The sequence below is a fragment of the Podarcis erhardii genome, assembly GCF_964252035.2.
Source record: "Podarcis erhardii genome assembly, chromosome: 11".
NCBI lineage: Eukaryota > Metazoa > Chordata > Lepidosauria > Squamata > Lacertidae > Podarcis > Podarcis erhardii.
In genome coordinates this window covers 48,441,681-48,462,385 of record NC_138501.1, presented here as the reverse complement: position 1 = coordinate 48,462,385, position 20,705 = coordinate 48,441,681, and the positions used below count along the sequence as shown (strand labels likewise).

Genomic DNA, 20,705 nt, shown 5'->3' with positions numbered 1-20,705 from the left:
TAGAAGAGTCTGTAAGCTGAAGCGTCTGTAACCTGAAGCGTATGTAACCCGAGGTACCACTGTATGTTCTTCTTGTTCTCTTATTCTATATGTTGAGTCTGCAAGTTGTGCATATTCTGTCAACTTAAGTTGCCATTCTTCTTTAGGCTTCAATTGAATGCTAACCTCAGAGCATCTGGTTGGCCACAGTGAGAACAGGGTGTGGGACTAGATGGGCCATTGGCCTGATGCAGAAGAATCCTCTTATGATCTTAGGTCAGCAACCCGAAGCGTATCTGTCTAACAATGAAGGAAGATCAGCACAGGTCAACACAAGGAGGACAATCTAGGAAGCTTGGAGGCTCTTTCTCTCTCTCTCTCTCCCCTGTGATGGCCTGGGACTCGGGCTCGGACTCGGAACCAGAGGAGTCTCAGTCTGCACCAGATCCTTTCCCTCAGGCATCATCTGAATCAAGTCTGGGGCCTGATCCTGAAGAGCCCCAGCCTGCACAGGTTCCCCTGCAACAAACACCAGCTGGGCCGAGTCTGGGGCCTGAGCTTGCCCTGGCGCCAGATGCGGGGATTACCTTCTTGCCTTCAGCTGGGCCATCACTTACAACTGCTCCACTACCGGTTGGGTCAGGGGAGGCTGAGGCGGCCTCTGGGTCTAGTAACCCACCAACGTCTCCCGAGCTGTAGAGACTAGGGTCTGAGAGAAGGAGAGACCTGAGTACTCGCAGGAGGAGTGCTCACCTTCAGGTGAGAGAGTCGCTGGGGGATCAGGACTGCCCATTACACCAACAAAGATAAAAGGCTGTCAGACCCCGCCCCAGGTTGCGGGAGCAACACTGCTGTATGCCAGACCCTTGTTGTAAACATAAATTGCCCTTTTCCCTTATGGGGTATCCAAGAACCCATACAGAGTTCTTACATAGGTTCCCTATTGGTAGGAGAAGATAGCAGAGGCCAACCAGAGAATATTGAGAAGCAAAGCAGCTAGTAAGCTTGATCTTTATTGAACTGTTGCAACAGGGTGCTCCCCTCACACGCAGGAGAGGAAGAGGAACCCAGAACAATGGCGCGCAAGGCCTTATAAAGACTTTTGAAATTACCACCCTGTAGATCAAGACCACCCCCAGAAACATCATGCATACATCACAGAAGGGGTGTAACCTAAGACCACCCCTCAGATACATCATACCTACATCACAAAAAAGGCAGTCTAAAACAGAAATTTTGAATGTTGTTTTTCTTCTGTCGTTGTTTATCTCCTGTCTGGCAGGTTACTTGATTGGATTTCCTGGGGAGCCTGGCTAGTCTTTTGTAATGATAAATACTTAGTTCCTGGGTCAGGTCATAGGCTCACACCCTATTCATATCTTAAATGTGCCCTTAAGACAGGATTTGTGAGGAAAGAGACAATGGGAGGTTTCCCACTTTGACCTTGCAGAGAAAATATTTGCTCAGTTTAGGAATCAAAATGGTTCCAGGTCGGTCTTCCTGTGCTGATCTATGTATGTGCTTGGTTGGTACACTTATGAACATTACCATATATCTAAGACCATAAAATTCCTATCACATCCTGTCTGAGATCCTGTACCTGTCCTTGCCTGGTTTCCTGCCTCGTGTCCTGCCTTGACCCTGTCGGACTGACTCCTAGCAGAACCTACAGATTCTGGAAGGGACCTGGACCATGGTTCTTGGGTTACCCCCGGGCCCAGCACACCCCCTTTCTCATGCAGATACACCAGTCTACAATGTGAGCTGACTTGCACTCCCTAACCCTTCCAAAACTATCCACATAAGACAGAGGAGGAGGCACCCAGATGTTGCTGGGCTCCCAACTCCCATCGGCCCCTGGTGGACACGGAATGATGGGAGTTGTAGTCCAGCATCATCAGTTGAGGAAAGGTGTTGTAGATGAGGCTACAGATCAGAGATGGGGAGCCATCTCAATGCTGCCACACACTGTCTTCCCTCAGTTAGTCCAGATTTACCATTTCTGTGAAAGATCTGATTGTGAGGCCCGCTCGAGTGGAAACGCCTGGACTATTGGATGAGAGTGATTCACGAGAGAGCAATACAGAATCCACACAGAAATGTAAATAATTGTTTTTTTAACCCACTTGCGGAGATAACTCGGAGGGGAATGAAAAGGAAAATGAGTAACGACAAGGACTGAGAAGAGGGACTGAAAATATTATTGTAAATATGAAAGCAGCAGAAATATTTGAGGATTGGACTCCTGCCGATCAAGAAGCATGGGTACCCCTCACAAAAAAATTACAATTGGGAAATAATTGGATTATATGATGTGTATTGTTATAATTTGGATGAATTGGTTTGATATGTTTAATTTGGTAAATGGAAACTTAATAAAAATTATTTTTTTTAAAAAAAGATCTGATTGTGAGAGCCATTGCGTTAGTGCCGGGCGAAACTAGACTGCGCAGACAGCAGCGAATCCACATTAAACTTCTTGGTGGAATCTCCCACAGGAAAGAGAGGAGCCAAAGGTAAGATCAGCCAGTGGGCCACACGAGGTGATAGTCAGAAGAGAAGATGATAGAAGAAGAGGGAAGAAGCAGGTCTCAGAAGAAAAGAGAAGAAGACCAGGGAGGATAGATAGCAGCACATCAAAGAGGAAATGGACTTACACTCAAATGATGTGGAAGACCAGAGAGGATAAACAAAGGCTGAGAGCATGAATGGTTGAATCTTTCAGTTTCTGGTACTCTCTGTTTCCTTTCCCCCTCAAAAATCTTAAGTTTGGTTTTTCATATTCCACAGAAGGTCTGTGACATGTTTTTATTTTATTTTGAAGTCCTTACATCAGTATTTTGCTTTGGATTTTTGCCACTACAGCAGCCTATATAGAATACAGTGGTACTTTGGGTTACATACGCTTCAGGTTACATACGCTTCAGGTTACATACGCTTCAGGTTACAGACTCCGCTAACCCAGAAATAGTGCTTCTGGTTAAGAACTTTGCTTCAGGATGAGAACAGAAATCGTGCTCTGGCGGTGCGGCAGCAGCGGGAGGCCCCATTAGCTAAAGTGGTGCTTCAGGTTAAGAACAGTTTCAGGTTAAGTACGGACCTCCGGAATGAATTAAGTACTTAACCTGAGGTACCACTGTATAGAATAACATATATAGAATACAGGAACAGGAAGAACATATGTTTAGAGAAGACTGGAAAACGTTCATTGAATATATGGGTGGCAATTGTGTATACTTGAAAATGTTGGCGGCATTAAGATAAATTCAAAGGTGTAAATAAGTTTTGATGGATGTAATAATGAAATACTGAATGGTTTAGCTTTTGTAAAATATGCAGGGATTGATGATATCCAAAATGAACCATGGATAGAGAAGAAGGGAAGTCACTGATATTTTAAGGATGCTTAAATGAGTATTCTAAACTGTAAAACAGAAAATGTAATTAAATATATATATATATATATATATATATAGTATTTTGCTTTCGATTTCTTCATTTTTGTATGTTTTCACTGCCACATGCATCTCAATGCACATTTTACCCTGATAAAATTGCAAAATTTGGAGAAGCGTGAATGTTGAAGGATGCCTGTATTTCAGTTTGCTCCCCTAGCTGATCTAGCGATTTTGCTTCGCAAGCTTCCCCTCCACAGCCATGGGGAGAATGGGTCACAGGAAAAGAGCCATAAGACAAAATGGGGGAACTGTGGCTTTGGTGTTGCAGAGTTAAAGGGGGCAATCTTAACCCGAGGTACCACTGTATGTCTCAAATATAAATGAGATCACCGGGCAAAAGCAAGCTCACACCTCTCACTGAGTTTGCATATTTATAAATAATTATACCATTTATAATTATATTTTGGGAGTGATGCATGTTCTTATGTAGCTACATTGTTGTATACTTTGTGGATGTTCCATGACCATATTACAGTGGTACCTTGGTTCTCCAACTTAATCCATTCCAGGAGTCCGTTCGACTCCTGAAACTGTTCGAAAACCAAGGCGAGGCTTCCGATTGGCTGCAGCAGCTTCCTGCATTCAACTGGAACCCTCGTAAGTAGCTTTGGATGTTCGGCTTCCGAAAAATGTTCGCAAACCAGAACGCTCACTTCTGGGTTTGCGGTGTTCGGGAGCCGATTTGTTTGACAACTAAGCCATTCGAGAACCAAGGTACCACTGTATAAAGTAGTTGTGTTCTGTGTTATAAATCAAGCCAAGCTAGGAGTGGTTCCTTTTGTTTTCCAGTGTATTTCTTATCAATAAAAAAATTGGTTTGAGAATTTTTTTATTCTGAGAGAGAAAAAAGTTTGAGAACCACTAATCTAACTCAAAGCTTCCAGCATGAGTTTGACCAAACTGCGGGAGGCAGTGGAAGACAGGAATGCCTGGTGTGCTCTGGTCCATGGGGTCACGAAGAGTCAGACACGACTAAACGACTAAACAAGAACAATCTAACACCATGCACAAGCACACTGTCGGGTTTGCAGAAAAAAATCAGGATAAATGCCCCATAAACAGGTTGTCTGGAAGTGACCTCTTATTAGAGGTCTGTGGCTTAGTTCCTGTCCTCCTTGAATCCTGATGGCTTCCGAACGAGACCAGTCTTCTAGCCGACCTTCTGATGTTGCCCTCTGGCCTCGACGCAACTCAGTTTGCAGACTGGGCAGCGGCTGTGGGAGGAACGACCGGGAGGCTAATTTTAACTGAAATCTGTGCCTTTGGCATCTGAATGAAATTTAAAGCCACATCGGCGGATCGGATTGCGGTTGGAGATTGTGCACAGATGAAAACTGGAAGGCGGAGGGGGGGGAGAACCCCTAAGAGGAAGTCTGAGAACTGATGTCCTGTGAGAAACCCAAGACAACTGATACTGCAGCAAGCCAGGTATCTGAAGTGGCTTGGGAGCAGTTGGCTGCGAAGGAGGAAGGGCACCCAAACTCGGATCGAGCCAGCATGTGTCATCAGGCATCTAAGATGAAGCAAGTGTTCAAATGTGTCAAAGGCAGCTGTGCAGGATGACAGGGCAGGGAAATGCAAGGTCTGTGTCTGGAGCACAGAGGTTGTGTGGCAGCAATGTGGATCAGCCTAACTTCAGGAGCAGGAATACAGTGCTGCCTCGCATGACGAAATTAATTCGTTCCGTGAGTTGCTTCGTCTTGCGGAGCGCGGATTCCCCGGGTATTAACGGCTTTAAGAAAAAGGAAGCAAACCCGCAAGACGTTTTCGTCTTGCGAAGCAAGCCCATAGGGAAATTCATCTTCCGAAGCACCTCGAAAAACGGAAAACCCTTTCGTCTAGCGAGTTTTTCGTCTTGCGAGGCATTCGTCTTGCGGGGCACCGCTGTACTGGAGAGGGGCAGGAAAAAAGCAAGGAGAATGGCCATAGAGCAGCAGGAAGAGAATCTGATTTGCATGCAGATCTCAGGTTTGGTCCCTATCACAATGGGTTTAATAACAGGTGGAGACGAATCAGCGTATAGAGGGGAGGTCCAAAAAATATCTAGATGGTGCCTAGGGAACAACTTGCTCCTTAATATCAGCAAGACAAAAGAGATGGGTTCTGGAAAAACATTAGAAAATGGAAGCATTTACTTCCGGGTTTTTGGCGTTCGAGAAACGAAATGTATGACCCCGACGTTCCATTGTATATTGTTGAAGGCCCTACATGGAATAAAGTAACACCACTATCCCCCAGGGAGGTGTAGCAGTTAGAGTGCTTGACTCAGATGAGGGCATTGGAGCTCAAATCCCAGCAGTAAAAATTCAGCTCCTAAACAATATTGTGCAGCCATACAGAGCACTGGGCCACGACAAGCCTCATTCCCCCTTGAAAAAACAGTTGTTCTTGTGGAAAGGTGTGTGCTAGGTTTGGACTTTTGATGTGCCTCTGCTTCTGTTTTCATGTGGGATTCAGTCATGTATTGGCAAATTCAGGTTTCACAATCACAAGGGCCGGGCGATTTCTGGTTTTCAACATCACGCTATATCACCACCTAAACATCACAGTTTAGCGGGACACGGGTGGCACTGTGGTCTAAAGCACTGAGCCCCTTGTGCTTGCCGATCGAAAGGTCAGCAGTTTGAATCCCCCGCGACAGGGTGAGCTCCCGTTGCTCTGTCCCAGCTCCTGCCCACCTAGCAGTTCGAAAGAACACCAAAAAGTGCAAGAAGATAAATAGGTACCACTCCAACAGGAAAGTAAATGGCATTTCTGTGTGCTGATCTGGTTTTGGTGTTCTGTTGCACCAGAAGCGGCTTGGTCATGCCGGCCACATGACCCAGAAAAACTGTCTGCGGACAAACGCTGGCTCCCTCAGCATGTAAAGCGAGATGAGTGCTGCAACCCCAGAGTCGTTTGTGACTGGACTTAACTGTCAGGGGTCCCTTTACCCTTTACCTTTAAACTTCACAGTATATTGATATATCATTGTCAGAAAGAAGGGTGGAACTTTGTAGAGGCGAACAGTAGGGCTGGGCGATATCTGGTTTTCTACATTGTGATATATTGCCAGCTAAACATTGCAATATACAGATATATCATGATGTTTGAAATAAGGATGGAGCCATGTAGAGGCATTGGCTGGCTTCACTGTTTTTCCCACATTATGATTTTTGCATAGCTCTCACACACAAATCATGATTTGCGATATACTGCCTGGTCAAAAACTATGAAACCGATATAATGATATGGCTTTCAAACCAGTTTTAGGCGATATATCAATATATCAAAAGGGACATGGGTGGCGCTGTGGGTTAAACCACAGGGCCTAGGACTTGCCGATCAAAAGGTCGGAGGTTCAAATCCCCACAACGGGTTGAGCTCCTGTTGCTCTGTCCCAGCTCCTGCCCACCTAGCAGTTCGAAAGCACATCAAAGTGCAAGTAGATAAATAGGTACTGCTCTGACAGGAAGGTAAACGGCGTTTCTGTGAGCTGGGTTTCGCCATGCTGGCTTCATCATGCTGGTGACATGACCCGGAAGCTGTACGCCAGCTCCCTCGGCCAATAAAGCAAGATGAGCGCCGCAACCCCAGAGTCAGCCATGACTGGACCTAATGGTCAGGGGTACCTTTACCTTTATCAGTATATCACCCAGCCCTAAGACAAACCAACTTCCCCCAAAGGTTGATGTTCTTGCAGTAAGGAAAGTGATGCAGAAATGTGATGAAAAGTGTGGGATGACACATATTTGGCACGTCGTCATCTAACTTCCCTGCAAACAGATCAGGAAGGATGCTGACAAAGCAGGTCGTCTCGCAGCGACCTTTGCATTGGCATATATTTTCCTCCACACTTGAAGTCCTTTATCTTTTCTCCCAGTTAACATTTTGCACCTCCAGGTGCCAATCACCTTCCCTTTCCGCCCCCACCTCCCCCCAAATGTAAATCATAGATAAGGAAAAATTTGGGATCCTTGTCCTCGCTGGTGGAATGGCAAGGTCTGAGCTGAAAATGGAACATAGCAGATAAACCTCGACATCTCCGCACGCCACCTTCCGTTTACGTGGACAATAAAGGAAACAACAGCTTTTACGTCTACAGCGGATCCCGGAGGGCACATTCCCTGTAGTGGGATCAGGGTGGGGAGTGCGAAACACCACGAGAAGATGAGAAGCTCTTTGGGTTCACTTCAAAGGTTCTCTAAAAGCAAGTCTGTATACCAGGAGGAATATGGATCACATGGAATTTAACTCCAGTGGAAATTGTTCTGATGAGCTAACATAAGCTCCTGCAGAGCCTGTAATGAATATATTTGTTTCATTGCTGGAATTTCTATCCTGCCGTCTATATAAATCCCAGGGGCAGGTAACAGCAATATTAAAACCATCAACCATCAAGTACAACCAGAGAAATGAACATATAATAAAGCTAACAGAGAAATTCCAAGCAAGAACTGAGACCCAGCAGTCTCGAATGCCCAGGTAAGTGCGAAACTTACGGGAAGACTCAGAGACAAAGACAACAGAGACTTTTAAAAAGAAGGGGAATCATTCCATGTTGTGTATACAGAAATATAATAAAGAAATGGACTCACTAGCAGGGTTTGAGTAAACACAATTAAGGAAACAAGAGTAAAGGTGAAGAAATAACAATATGGAGATTAATTAAATGTAAGGTGGAATTTGAAGAAATTTGGTGTAAAAATGATAAGAATATAAGAGCATTTAGCTTAAAGGTGGAAAATAAGACAAAAATTAAGCAGAAGTAGCAAATAGTTAAAGAAGCAGAAGGGGAAGTTGAGGGAAGTCATGGGAGTTGTGTTTTATTTTATTTTATTTTTAATATGACAATTGTGTTGAATATTAAATTGTAAAATCTAATAAAAATTTATTATTATTAAAAAACAACAACAACCCCGAATACCCAGGGTCTTAGCTTGGTGCCAGAATGTCAGTAAGGTGGTGCTTGCCCGATGGTGGGATAATAAGACTGTCCTCTGCCCCAAAACGTTTTTGATTTGAGTTTCTACTGAAGAAGAAGAAGAAGAAGAAGAGTTTGGATTTGATATCCCGCCTTTCACTCCCCTTCAGGAGTCTCAAAGCGGCTAACATTCTCCTTTCCCTTCCTGCCCCACAACAAACACTCTGTGAGGTGAGTGGGGCTGAGAGACTTCACAGAAGTGTGACTGGCCCAAGGTCACCCAGCAGCTGCAGGTGGAGGAGCGGAGACTCGAACCCGGTTCCCCAGATTACGAGACTACCGCTCTTAACCACTACACCACACTGGCTCACCACACTGAAATGAGGCTGCATCTTAATGTTGTATTTTAACCTTGTTTTTAAGTTGTATTTAATCAATTGTTTTTATATTTGGTGTTAGCTGCCCTGAGCCCAGTCTATGCTGGGGAGGGCGGGGTATAAATAAAAATTATTATTATTATTATTATTATTATTATTATTATTATTATTATTATCTTAGAATCATAGAATTGTAAAGTTGCAAGGGGCCACAAAGGGCATCTAGTCCAACCCACTGCCGTGCAGGAATCTTTTGCCCAACATAGGGATCGAACCCACAGCCATGAGACTTAAAGGAGGGATTTCAGAGCTCCATAGGTGGCAGTTGTGTAGGTGGAAGCAGTTGTGAGGAGCCTCAGATTATAGTCCTTTTCTTCGCATCGCCTCTATGGGAAATTAAAGTGTAGCAATGACAGATTAGGCCTTTTCTGTAGTAGCTCCCTTTTCGTGGAATGCACTCCTCAGGGAGGTCTGCTGGGCAAAAATTCAGTGCCGGGCAAATAGGTTACTGCTTTTCTGAATATTCAGAAAATTCACCAATGACTGGATGTTTTTACTTTGATTGTGTTTTTTTATATATTTATGTATTTTTTTTTTTACTGTATTGTTGGATTTTGGGCTGCATACACGCCATACATTTAAAGCATATTCGCTCCCCCAACACACAAAGAATCATGGGAACTGTAGTTCAACCCTCACAGCACTAATTTCCCAGCAACCATAACAAATTACAAGATTCTTTGAGGGGCCAAGTGTTTTAAATGTAAGGTGCATGCATAGCCTTATTCTCATAATTCGCTTTGAGAATGTATGTTGTGTGGGAAGCCAGAAAATGTTGTTCGGAGCACAAAACCTCGTATAAATGTCCCCAGACATATGGTGCAGCCCTTCGTCAAAGAGCCAGCCATCCCGAACACCTCCATTACTTCTTACTGCATTTTTTGTTTTTGTTTCTGGTAACAAACCACATGGTGCTGGAGGAGACTCTTGAGAGTCCCATGGACTGCAAGAAGATCAAACCTCTCCATTCTGAAGGAAATCAGCCCTGAGTGCTCACTGGAAGGACAGATCGTGAAGCTGAGACTCCAATACTTTGGCCACCTCATGAGAAGAGAAAGCTCCCTGGAAAAGACCCTGATGCTGGGAAAGATGGAGGGCACAAGGAGAAGGGGACGACAGAGGACGAGATGGTTGGACAGTGTTCTCGAAGCTACCAGCATGCGTTTGACCAAACTGCGGGAGGCAGTGGAAGACAGGAGTGCCTGGCGTGCTCTGGTCCATGGGGTCACAAAGAGTCAGACACGACTAAACGACTAAACAACAACAACAACAAACCACAATGAGTGGTCCTTTGAAAAGCTAGATTGCTTACGCAGCTATGCGTCACAAGAGCCAGTTCTTTGCCTCTGCATCAAAAATCCAATATTTGCCCAGTAGATCTCAAGCAGTTTGTGATTTTTGCTGTTGAGCGCTGCGCGACAAAGTAAAATCAGAACGATTCTACAAATCCACTCCTTTTTAATATGAAGATCATGGAGGGCGGGGAGGGTGGCGAGCAGAGGAGTATAATCCAGATTAAGACACCCATGCTGAATGTGTTTTTAGGAGACTAGTATGCTGTTTAAATCTTTCAGATTTGTCTGTCCAGATGTATTCAACAGATAAACTAAGCATGGATTAAAGCCAGTTTTGAACTGGTCTGTTGAAAACCCAACAGGAACAGAGGACTGCTGCCTGTTAAAATAGAGCAAGCCAACAAACGAGAAAGATTGCTCCCCTTTAGTTTAGCGGTGGAGCACAGAAGATGCCAGTTTCTCCAGAAGGGGCTGAGATACTGGGGAAATTACTGGAACCTCACTATAGTTAGCGAAACTACAATAAATTGTGCAATAGAAAAGGAACAACGCAGAGGTGCTTAATCGGTGCAATTTATGCAAGTTGCAGAATTCAGGATGTGGGTTTATGCTGCCCCAGAATTTGTCATTGTTGCATGATACAAAGAGCCTTGGCTCTGGCTATCGCTGGCTCCTGTGGGAGTGAGTTTTGTAGATTAACTATGCTGTTTGAAAAAGTATTTTCTTTTGTCTGCCCTGAATTTTCCAACATTCAGCTTCACTACATGTCCACGAGTTTTAGTGCTATGAGAGAGGAAGGGAATATACCGTATTTTTTGCACCACAACACTCACTTTTTTCCTCCTAGAAAGTAAGGGGAAATGTCTGTGCGTGCTATGGAGCGAATGCCTGCGGGTGGCGGGGGGGGGGATCTGCTGCAGTCGTGAGCAGAGGATCCATGGTTCCCCTTCCTTCCCTCCCCCGTGGTTACAAAGCATGGATCCACATGGATCCTCAGGATTTTTGCATTGGGCTACTCCAAACTCACTGTCAGATCACATGTCTGTGGCCACAGCATGAACCACAAAAATAATATATCCACTATTTCGTTTAGAATATTTTTTTTCTTGTTTTCCTCCTCTAAAAACTACGTGCGTGTTATGGTCTGGTGCGTGTTATAGAGCGAAAAAGACGGTATATAGATACAGATATGTTGTTGTTGTTTAGTTGTGTCCGACTCATCGTGACCCCCTGGACCAGAGCACGCCAGGAACTCCTGTCTTCCACTGCCTCCCGCAGTTTGGTCAAACTCATTCTGGTAGCTTCGAGAACACTGTCCAACCATCTCGTCCTCTGTCATCCCCTTCTCCTTGTGCCCTCAATCTTTCCCAACATCAGGGTCTTTTCCAGGGAGTCTTCTCTTCTCATGAGGTGGCCAAAGTATAGGAGCCTCAGCTTCACAATCTGTCCTTCCAGTGAGCACTCAGGGCTGATTTCCTTCAGAATGGATAGGTTTGATCTTCTTGCAGTCCATGGGACTCTCAATATTCTCCTCCAGCACCATAATAAAAAAGCATCCATTCTTCGGCGATCAGCCTTCTTTATGGTCCAGCTATAGATATATAGATCCACTTTCTTCATGCCATGGATACTTTAAACACTTCCATCACATCAGCTCTGACTCTGTTTCTCTATTTGAAGGACTGTTGATGAAGAAGTCCTTTATTTGAAGTCTTCCTCTTGAAGGGCTGTCCAAGTCCAGTTGAAATGCAAGGATCCCAAGGAAGGAGGGAACCTCAAAGTTGCCCATCCAGTTAGCAGCACCCGAGACATCTTGCTGCCTTCCCCATTGCAGTGAGATGGATTGCATGGCAATGCAGATGTACCGAGTTATAGTTATTATATCTATCTAAATTGGCACCAATGCATATAAATTAATATATTCAGATATTGTGCATATCTGTGCCCTTTTTGGTAATGCATGCTCTCTTCTCGCGGAATGCCGTCAGCAAAGGGCATGTTTTTATCCCACTAGGTATCTGCCCTAAACTTGAAACTGCTTTTATATTCGCAGATGTTTTAATTGTGTGCACGTGCGTGCAATTGTTTTCTATATGCTTTTATTGTATTGTGAAATTGCTTTGAGATGTTTCATAGCAAACAATTCGTAAAAGAAACCAGTCTTGAGAAGGATATTGAGAAGCTGGAACAGTGTGCAGAGGAAGGCGGCCTTGATGATACAAACTAAACTCCTCTTCTACAAACTGCAAAGTGAAACAAAACAAAACAAAACAAAACACCAGTGCCTTTCACTTTTCATAACACTCAGTAGGAGTTACATAAAAGATATCCCCTTAGGCCTCTCCCTGTGTCACTCCCATACCATTGCCCTTTAAAGGAACAACACACAGTTTCAAGAAAACTTCCAGATGGCCGCTCTCAGAGCCTTGGCTCCCCTAAAATATTTGAGGGGTCTGGGGTATGGTTACCAGACATCCCCGCTTCCCAGGGACAGTCCCCAGATTTACAAATCTGTCCCCTGACAAAATCCCCGGATTTCATTTAATGTCCCTGGATTTATATTTTAAGTGTTGTAGATTTATTAATAGGGAATGAATGTTGTGTGATTGGTTCAACGGCACAAGACACATCATATGGGGACAAGGCAAAATGGTGGGCGCCACGACAATGAGCAGCTCCTGAAGCCAGCCAGAACCAACTGCGCTACCAGGCTGGCTCCGGGCTGCTGAGACTGCCGCTGCTGCTGCCACTACCGAAGGGGAATCAGGGACGCCCGACGCGTCAACTGGGGGAGCCGCTGACCCCTTCCCCCCGCAACCCAAATCGAGATGGGAACGAAAGCGCCCGGCCATCCGGCCGACCGCCCAGAGGCACTCCAGGGCCAGGAAAACCCAGAGCCAATGCAAAAGGAAAGGGAGAGAAGAGAAAGAAAGCAGTAGAAAAAAAAAAGGAAACCCTGACCTTGCCACGTTGCTGCCACCACTGAGAGGTAGGAGAGCACCGGGAGGGCAAGGACATGTGGCCGAGCCCAGGCCTGACCCGAGCCTACCTCCACAGTGGCTAGCGCTCCAAGAGAGCAGGCCAGGACCCAGAGGAAGGCCACAGAAGATAAGATATTACTTATTTTTTTGTGATTTTTCTCTTTTCCAGAAAATAACAACAATCTATATATTTTTTAATTTTTTTTTAAGTGTCCCTGGATTCATTGAAGAAATCTGGTAACTTTAGTCTGCCCTCCCCAAGTCGATGGGCATTGCCATTCAAATGTTATACATGCACCACATCTTTTGATCAGTTATGTGGGGTGGGGCTTACCTCCCCCCTCCAGTTGTGTTCAAGTTGGCACCCCTGTTGTCAGAGTAGGACCTTGGGAGACCAGGGTTCAAATCCTGCCTCAGCCATGAAGCCCACTGGGTGGCCCCTCAGCCTAATCTACCTCACAGGGTTGCTGTAAGAATAAAATAGGAAGAGAACTACGCACCCCCCCTTGAGTACCTTTGGAGGAAAGGTGGTATATACATTGGTACCTCGGGTTAAGTACTTAATTCGTTCCGGAGGTCCGTTCTTAACCTGAAACTGTTCTTAACCTGAAGCACCACTTTAGCTAATGGGGCCTCCTGCTGCCGGAGCACGATTTCTGTTCTTATCCTGAAGCAAAGTTCTTAACCTGAAGCACTATTTCTGGGTTAGTGGAGTCTGTAACCTGAAGCGTATGTAACCTAAAGCGTATGTAACCCGAGGTACCACTGTAAAAGGAAGGACAGAGAGAAAAATCGAGGTGGAGGAGGACTAACACCAGGTGGCAAAATAATTACCAAAGAAATGAAAGGATCCCGCTTGGCACATTTCGATAAAATATCTTCCCCGAGGGAAAATTCCCCAAGATCTTTGTTTTGTTTTGTTTCTTAAAGCTGCCTAGATTTCAAAGCCTGTTGCGTCGTAGCGAAAGACACAACCGCTGTCCCGTCGCCAAAAAGTAAAAAAGAATAAAAATGCCCGGCGCATCTGTAACCTGTGCGCGCAATGTTCTCCCCGTGCGCCCTGCACATCTGCCTTCTCTCCAAGCGCCAGCCTCCGCTGTTGCGCCTCTCCCGGCTCCCACGTGGGGCTCTGGCTATCGCTCCCTCGCTCGCCCCTTTTGTGTGCCCTGGACGGGGCGCGCTCGGGGGCGCGCGTGTCCCCCCCCCCCGGCCGCGCCTCCCTCCTTCGGGCTTCCTGTTTCTCCATCCTCCCGGTTGCGCGCGTGTGCGAGCGCGCGCCTGCTTGAAACCCAGCCTTCCTGCAAAAGCCCTGCCTCCAATAGCTGCGCGATCTCCTTCTTTGGTGGGAGGGGAGAGGGAGGGAAAGAGGGAGAAAGAGAGAGAGAGGGAAGGAGAGAGAGAGAGAGAGAGGGAGGCAGGGACCCCAGGGTAAGCTGTAGCCCACCCCCACCCCCCTCCTGATTGGTCCTCCTTCTTGCCAGGGCTGGAGACCATATAAAGGGAGGCGAGGGGAGGGGAGAAAGCGCGCGCGGGGAGGAGGAGGAGGGGAGAGAGGCGCAAAAGGCACCCGCGCAAGGCCTCCCTCCCATTGGCTGCGATTCCCTTTGTGCGCCAGGCAGCTGCGAGCCTCAGCTCTCCATTTGAATGTATACAGGGCACTGGGAAGGGACCATTTCCATGGGCCATCTGTCTTACTCTAGCCCGCAGCAGCAGCAGCAGCAGCAGCACCAACCTCTCCAGAAACAGCAGACGCCAGCACTGCCAAAACCATCACCAGCGCCACCGAAGAGGAGAAGGAGGAGGACCGCCGCCGCCGCCGCCGCCGCCGCCACCATCACCATCACCACCGAGGGATAGTTGCAGCGCCAGGGGACCACAGCAGCTGGCCAAGATGGTTTTGGTACACGTCGGCTATCTTGTTCTTCCAGTGTTTGGCTCTGTGCGAAACAGAGGTATCTCTTTATCTGTGCATTTTCTGGTGGGGTTGGGGTTTTGGGGGGAGGTGGAGGGGCGGCTGTAGGGATGAGGAGAGAGCAACCCCCCTTCCCTCCCCCCCTCAAATGACCTGGATGGTTTGGTGGTGATGGTTGTAATGGAAGCCACTGGTTGTGTTGCCTTCCTACATACAATTGGCAGAGAGGCGAAGGGGAAGAGGTGTGTGTGTGTGTGAGTGTGTGAAAGTGGGGAGGGAGCTGGGGGGGTGGAGAGCAGAGCAAGTGTAGGGCATTTGAGAAAGGGGGATGGATGAGGGGCAGGGGGAGGGCAGCATCTCCTAGTGGTGTCGGGGGACCCGAGAAGCGCAAGGAAAGGGAGCAGTCTGTAAGGAATCGGGGCGCGCGGGGGGGAGATTAGAGAAAGAGATGGAGAAGCGATGGAAAGAAAGAGGAGCCGGAGGGGGCTAGGGAATGAAAGAAGAGGCGAAATTCGGGGGAGAGGGGGAGAGAGAGAGGGGGGGCACGAACTGGGAAGGGACGTAGGGGCTTGTGTGCGAGAGAGCGCAGGTGGGGAGATACCCCATTAGTAAGAAGGAAAATGGACCAGGATCGGAGATGGCAGGGAGGGAAATCTCTAAGTGGATCGAAGCGTTTTGTTTTGAGAAACAGTCTTGTGTTACTCTTTAGAGATATTGGGTTGTATTTCAGAGCGATCTCGCCTTTTATGTAGAATAATGTATATCCCACCCCCCACCAATGTCCAGTTAACTCCATTTTATATATTCTGGCGAGCCCCTCCCCTTTCTTCTCCCTCCCCTTCCCACCTGACAAATATAGATCCATGCCTGCGAGGAGCACTAAACTGCCCCTTTCTATATATGCAGATTGTAGGGAACTTTTACGTGGTGGTTGGTGTGGTCAGAAATTGGAGGGTTTTACTTGATGCCCATAAGATATACATCCAGGATCCAGGATTTTTGGGGACTTTTTTGGTGTGTGTGTGTTTTTATTTTATTATTTTTTAAGTAATTGTCTTATATGTGATCCCAAGCCCCTATAAAACGAAAAGCAAATTATGAGCTCATGGCGAGGCAGCTGGTCTCATCCCTCGCTCTGCCTTCTGGTGAACTCTGTTCAGCCTCTTTTGTCTTCTCTCCCCCCCCCATATATACTTATCCAATGGATTTTAATCCTTTTTGAGGGGGTTCGGGAACCCTCCAACCCAGCCCTGCCCCCCTCTTTTTTTGTGAGGTTTGACATAGGTGTCTGTGCATTCCCACCCCCCCACACCAACACCCCCCTTTTCCCCTTATGACATTTAAACAATTTCTTATACCCAGCCCTGAAATATCCAGACCTGTCCATTCAAAGAGGTGTGTGTCTTTCTATCTGAGATGCACGCTGGTTGCCTAGACCGAAATCCAAATTAACGACAATTATTTTCCATCTTTGGATTTGAATTTAATATGGGATGTGTATATGGCCATTGCACATATCTTCCAAGCTCTCCTCTTCCCTCCCATTCCTATATAGCCCATCACGGACAATGGTTTTGATCCTCTGCTTCCTTTTTCTTCTTCTTTTTTTTTTGGAACAATTTGTCCTCCTCCATTCCATGTATTTTCTTTCAATCAAACTGAGGATGCATTTAGATGTCATGGCTGATTCCTTCCCCGCACCCCCTTTCTCTAAGAGCCATTCTTGCCTTAACTATATAATCTCCTTTTTCCACCATGCCTGCCTCCTCCCCTTCTGTGGCTCACGGCTGATCGAACCCCTAGGATAGAACAACAGCAACAAAATCTCCCAGTTTAATTAAAGGGACTAAATAATATAGCCCGTTTTCCTGGTAAGCCAAGGCATTCTGCTCATCTCTGCTAAGATGTGATCCATCAGTGAGGTGTGGACAGTTAATAGAAACACCCCCCCCTAAGAAAAAGAGTCTAAGACCCTAAGGCGAGACTCCTGCCATTGTGCTCCTGAGACCTGTGGGTTTCAGTAGCGACCCCACCTGCCACCCAAACCTCTTTGGACTGCATCATTCTTAGGGCCAAATCCTGATCTCTGCGAAACACAGGTGAGGAGATGGAGGGTGTAAAAAAAGTGGGCTTCCAAGACACGGGGTCGAAACAGGCATCAGCATCTGCCCCCCGCCCCAGCCTCGCACATCCCTCATTCTGCTGCTTTTGCCTTTCCTCCCCTTTGCCCCTCCCTCCCCGCCCCCCCCACTGTACATGTGTATGTACATAACAGCTTAGTTTCCCCACATGGTGGCATTTCTGTTTCCTTTAATTGCAGCCTCTTCTGGTGTGGTGGTGTTGGTGGTGGTGATGATGATGATGATGATGGGATGACGACATTTTATTTTGCATTGATCCAAATCTTTTTCTTTCTTTGTTTGTTTCCAAATTTATTTTGTTTCCTCATCGTGTAGATCAGTGAATGGTCAACCTGCTGCCCCTTCCGTTGCCTTGTAGTTTTCTGCCTCTGCATTTTAGCTCTAATGTTGACACCCCCACCCCTTCTTTAACCATTTCCTGTATCCATCTGAGGAACTGCACTGGCCTTTTAAGCTGAAGTATCCTCTTTCGGTGGTTGGTGGCGTTGCTGCAAAACCAGGGTGGGGGGGTGGGGGGGTTCTCGGCTGCTGGGAGGAGGAGCTGATGATATTTTAAAGCCGGAATGCTACCTCCCTCCCTTGCCTGCTCAGTTATCCTTGCATGACTTGAAAATGCAAAGGATTATTTATTTATTTTAAAAGCAAAAGAAAAAAAGATAGAGAGAGAAGGCACTGTTTGATCACTCCCAAAAATTATGCTTCTCTGCAAAATATGATACTGATGTAGCCAAGAGCTTCTTCCTCAATGATTACAGTTTCTTTAAAAAAATAAAAATAAAAAATAAAAAGCCAGCACAGGCTGTAATTTCAAATTCAGGTGTCTTCTAGGAGAAAGGGGGGGGGGAATTGCTTGTGTTCTTTTCCTCTGGGGAGAAGCACCAGGAACAATAGATCTCACCTCTCTTTGGGTCTCACTGGCTTCCAAACACACCCACCGAGGAACTAAGGTTCTGGGTTAGGTGGTTATTTGCCCCTGCTAAAAACCACCCAAGACTTTCTGACAGAGGATACTGAGGCTTAAAGCTGAAGTCTTAAACCACCAATCTTCCTGTGAAAAGAAAAAGGAAAGAAAGAATATGGTAGACAGACTGTATGCTCAAACCTGTTTCTCTTTAGCTGTCATTGTAGTAGTCTAGGGGGGGGGGGACAGGCCATTGTCCAATATAGCTCTAGTTTTATAACGCCATTTTTGTATCTTCATCCTGTTTAGCTAAGTACATTTGCACTGTAAATTCCTGTTAAGTGGATTCATTTTGCTTCAGCTGGGTGGAGGACAATTTCTTGGGGTTTTTTGCTCCCCTTGCCACCCAAATCTCCGCCCTAACCTCTGTTCTTGTATTCGATCTTGGTTTCCCAGGTAAATTGACTTTGGCTTTGAATTTCTTACAAAAGAAAAAGAAACCCTTGCAAATTAAACAAACAAACAAACACAACCCCCCAATCATCTGCAAAAAAGGCTCTGCGAATGAACACCTTCTTTACTTTGGGAGCACGTCGTAAATTACACATAGATACACTCTCACAGACTCGCACACCGCTCTCTCCTCACCCAAATTCCTCCCTTCCCAACAGTTGACCTCCATCTGTTGTTCCCTTTGTAAGCTGAACCCCACTCAGCACCCACAAAACTCCCTAACAAAAACCGACGTGTCCCATGTCTTTCTTGAACGTAACACAAAACATTCCCCCATACATGCAGCATTTAAACACACACACACACACACACACACACACACACACACACCCCTATTGGGTGGCAATTTGGATCCAATCCTTCTCTTTTGGAACGGCCCGGGGGGGGGGGGGACCAAAACATGCAAACTTAACGAAAAGGAGGAAAGAGAGAAGAAAAAAACAAAACAGAGGAAAGTGGAATGCTTGCTTAGCAAAATGGTTTTCCATTCAACAGGGATAACATTCCTCTCTGCTGTGCTGAATTTTTTACTTCCTGTTCTTATTTTGTGGGTAAATTTTTTTCTGTATTCAGATATCCTTTGGTTGTGTATTTCTTCCACCTTTTTTCTTGTACTAAAACTTGAAGCATGGTCTGTATTTTTTTACATTACCTAGTTTTTTCTGATGTAAAATCTCTCTCCGTAGAGACATACCCTGCTGAAATGTAATGTGCAGTAGCTGATACATCTTATTCATTGTATGCCGCTTCCGTTCTGTTGCCTTTCCACGGCATGGTGGGCCCCTGTTGCCTTTTGTATTGTGTGCATGACAACATTGTTACAACACAGTTCCACTAATACTAATATACAATCTCTCAATAAAGAAACTAGTTTTCCTATATTAACCTAGTGTGCTTTTTCTATTGCTGTCCCCCACCCCATTTATTGTTGTATTCCTGCTGTTTTAGATTATTTCCCCCCTCTCCCGCCCCCGCTTCTCCACCCCCACCTCCTCCCCCATTTGAGTGAATGGATCTCTTTTTCTCTGGGAGGGGGGAGCGCCACCAATATTGGGCTGGACGGGGCGGAGTAGAGAGTGTGAATGTTCTTTCTCCCATATCTACCTTCAAGCATTCTATAACCTGTGAATACCAACTCTCTCTCTCTTTCTCTCTCTTTCTCTCTAGATACACATCCTATATTATCTTTCCCCTCCCTAGGTGGAGATGACTCTCTAATTGAGGTGCGCCAACCTTTTGTCAAGCTGCCCCTGTCCCCCGGCCAGGTGTCCTGAACATCTGGAGGGTGCCAAGTTGGCAAAAGGCTGGTCCTCAGAGCGCCCAAGACGAAAATGTAGAGAGGTATGCATGTAAATTCACATACTGGTGAAAAGTCCAAAACTGTTAAAACGCAGGAGAAGCTTGCTAGCTACTGCGAAATCCCAACATGTACTGAACATCACACCAGGTTGATAATCAGGGTGAACAATGACACCAAAGTGGATGGGGCTGGGGAGAGAGAGAGAAAAAAAGATATATATTGACAAATAGCCACTGATTTTTTTAAAAAAGTATCTCCCTCCTCTTCACGAGCCTTCCTTTTGAGTTTGAGGGTGCATGTTCATTCCTGTAAGTAAAAAACCTTTAGTTGTTGGTAGCTAAGGATGACCTTGGGAAGACGGAGGGGTGGGAATGGAAGTGGGGTGGTGGTGGACAGGTGTGGGTTGCAAATGGATCCCTTAAGACATTAAATTATCCCCCTGGCCATACGCCACTCACAGCCAAAGGTCCTTGCAAGACTCTGAAAGAATAAGCACTAGATAGACCTTTAAACTATTACCTTGCCCAGGGCAAACCAAAGCGACCTACAACCAAACTAGATACCCATTCCACCTTCTTTCTCCCTCTGTTTATCGATGAACCAGCCTTTAGACAGCTGTCTTTGTGTGTGTGTTTCTGTGCGTGTGTACATCCATGCAACACATACATGTGCAGAGCAGGGGCCAAGGAACATTCCTCCCCCCCAAAAAACCTATTTGCGGTTCAATCTGATTCATGCCTACTTGGAAGTAAGCCCCGCCTGTTTCCAGCAGGGCTTACTCTCAGGTAAGTCTGTGCAGGATTGCAGTCCTGGGGGATTATGCCCCAAACCAGCAGCCATGGTGAAGAGGGCACCCTTATGTAACACCTTGGTCCCGTCTTCCAT

General features: G+C 46.1%; 1 protein-coding gene across 2 annotated transcripts in view; it reads left to right on the top strand.

Annotated features, from left to right (window-relative positions):
* Positions 1 to 14,465: 14,465 nt before the first annotated feature.
* The window catches only part of ARK2C (arkadia (RNF111) C-terminal like ring finger ubiquitin ligase 2C), an 83,687-nt gene continuing 77,447 nt past the window's right edge, over positions 14,466 to 20,705 (top strand). Inside the window, exon 1 of one of the 2 annotated variants that reach the window (XM_081881627.1) lies at positions 14,466 to 15,005. In XM_081881627.1, the coding sequence (XP_081737753.1) occupies positions 14,945 to 15,005 (61 nt within the window). In that variant the 5' untranslated portion in view covers positions 14,466 to 14,944. The remainder of the gene's footprint in view (positions 15,006 to 20,705) is intronic. The other variant, XM_081881626.1, reaches the window with a different exon arrangement.